Raw genomic sequence first — 1,206 nt, 5'->3', positions numbered from 1 at the left:
CACAAGCCTGCAGCCCCCCTCTGTGGCACCCCAGGCCCAGGAGCAGGCTGGGGCTCTGCCGGGAGCCCCTCTGCGTAGCACCCCGGGAGCCCCGCGCCAGCCCGGGCTGCTGCAGCCCTCGGCGGCCACTCCCCAGGAGTCACGATGGGGATGGGGATGGGGCTGGCAGCAGACGCTGCTGTGGGGCCAGCCGTCACCCGGGGCCGGCCGGGCAGCAGACGCTTCGTCCCTGCCGCTGGCCGCCCCAGCAGAGCCACCTGGCATCCCACAGTCCCAGCCTGGTGCAGGAAAGAGCCCAGTACCCACTGTGGTCCCCGCCAGGGGTGGAGCGGGTCTGGGGCTGGCGTGCGCCCAGCGTCCTGGGGCTGAAGCCCCACCACTTCCCCTTCCCCAAGCAGCCCACCCATCCCCCCGTGGGCCGGCACCCGCGCAGGACAACTGATACCTTCTTTGCTGGGGTTCGTGGGCTTGGGCTTCTCCCAGGGCGCCATGGGCTTGTCCTCCTCCTGCCCTTCCATCAGGGCCTTCTCGCCGGGCAGGTACCAGGTGGAGTTGTGCTCCGCCATCAGGGAGTCCAGGTCGATGGTGCTCATGGCGCCCTTGACGCCCTCCGAGCAGCAGCTGCCCAGGTCACTGTCCCCATTCTGCCCCGTGCACTCCCCCTTCTTGCTCTTCAGCCCCAAGGGCTGGTCTTCCGAGATGCTGAACTGCTGCCGCTGGAGCTGGATCTGCGCCTGCAGGATCTCCAGGGGGTGGATCTCGTCCTGGGCCGAGGTGCTCGTGGGGGTCCGCACCTGCTCCATGCCCGGCGTGCCGGGGTGGGCGCCCGCTGTGGTGCTGAGCCCGTAGCTGTCCGGGGTCGAGGTAGACGTACTGAGGAGGCCGAGGGCCAGGGGCTTCTGTCCATTGAGAAGTGCATGCTCCCCGCGGGGCAGCTTGGGCGAGCCGCCCAGCAGCGGGCTGCGGGTGGGCTTGGAGGCAGCATTGTCGGAGCTGGAGGACACCTCGTCCTCATTGCCGTAGCTGGTGCTGACCTCGTCGGGAAAGTCCACATGCGGGGAGCTGCCGTCCGACTTGGTCACGCTCTGTATGCCGCTGTCCAGGGAGGACATCAGGTCAGGCTGCTCCCCCAGCAGCAGCTCACCACCCTTGCCCCAGGAGGGTGAGGTCAGGGGCTTGTCATGGGGGGTACCCCCGCCACGCTCC

The 1,206-nt window shown here is 69.4% G+C and overlaps 1 protein-coding gene across 1 annotated transcript in view; it reads right to left on the bottom strand.

Annotated features, from left to right (window-relative positions):
• MN1 (MN1 proto-oncogene, transcriptional regulator) overlaps positions 1 to 1,206 on the bottom strand; it is a 40,132-nt gene that overhangs the window by 32,706 nt on the left and 6,220 nt on the right. Inside the window, exon 4 of the mRNA XM_009282827.1 lies at positions 446 to 1,202. Within this exon, the coding sequence (XP_009281102.1) occupies positions 446 to 1,202 (757 nt within the window). The remainder of the gene's footprint in view (positions 1 to 445; positions 1,203 to 1,206) is intronic.

Source organism: Aptenodytes forsteri, unplaced genomic scaffold (assembly GCF_000699145.1).
Source record: "Aptenodytes forsteri isolate BGI_AS27 unplaced genomic scaffold, ASM69914v1 Scaffold550, whole genome shotgun sequence".
NCBI classification, from domain to species: Eukaryota; Metazoa; Chordata; class Aves; order Sphenisciformes; family Spheniscidae; genus Aptenodytes; species Aptenodytes forsteri.
This window is presented reverse-complemented; position numbering and strand designations above follow the sequence as displayed.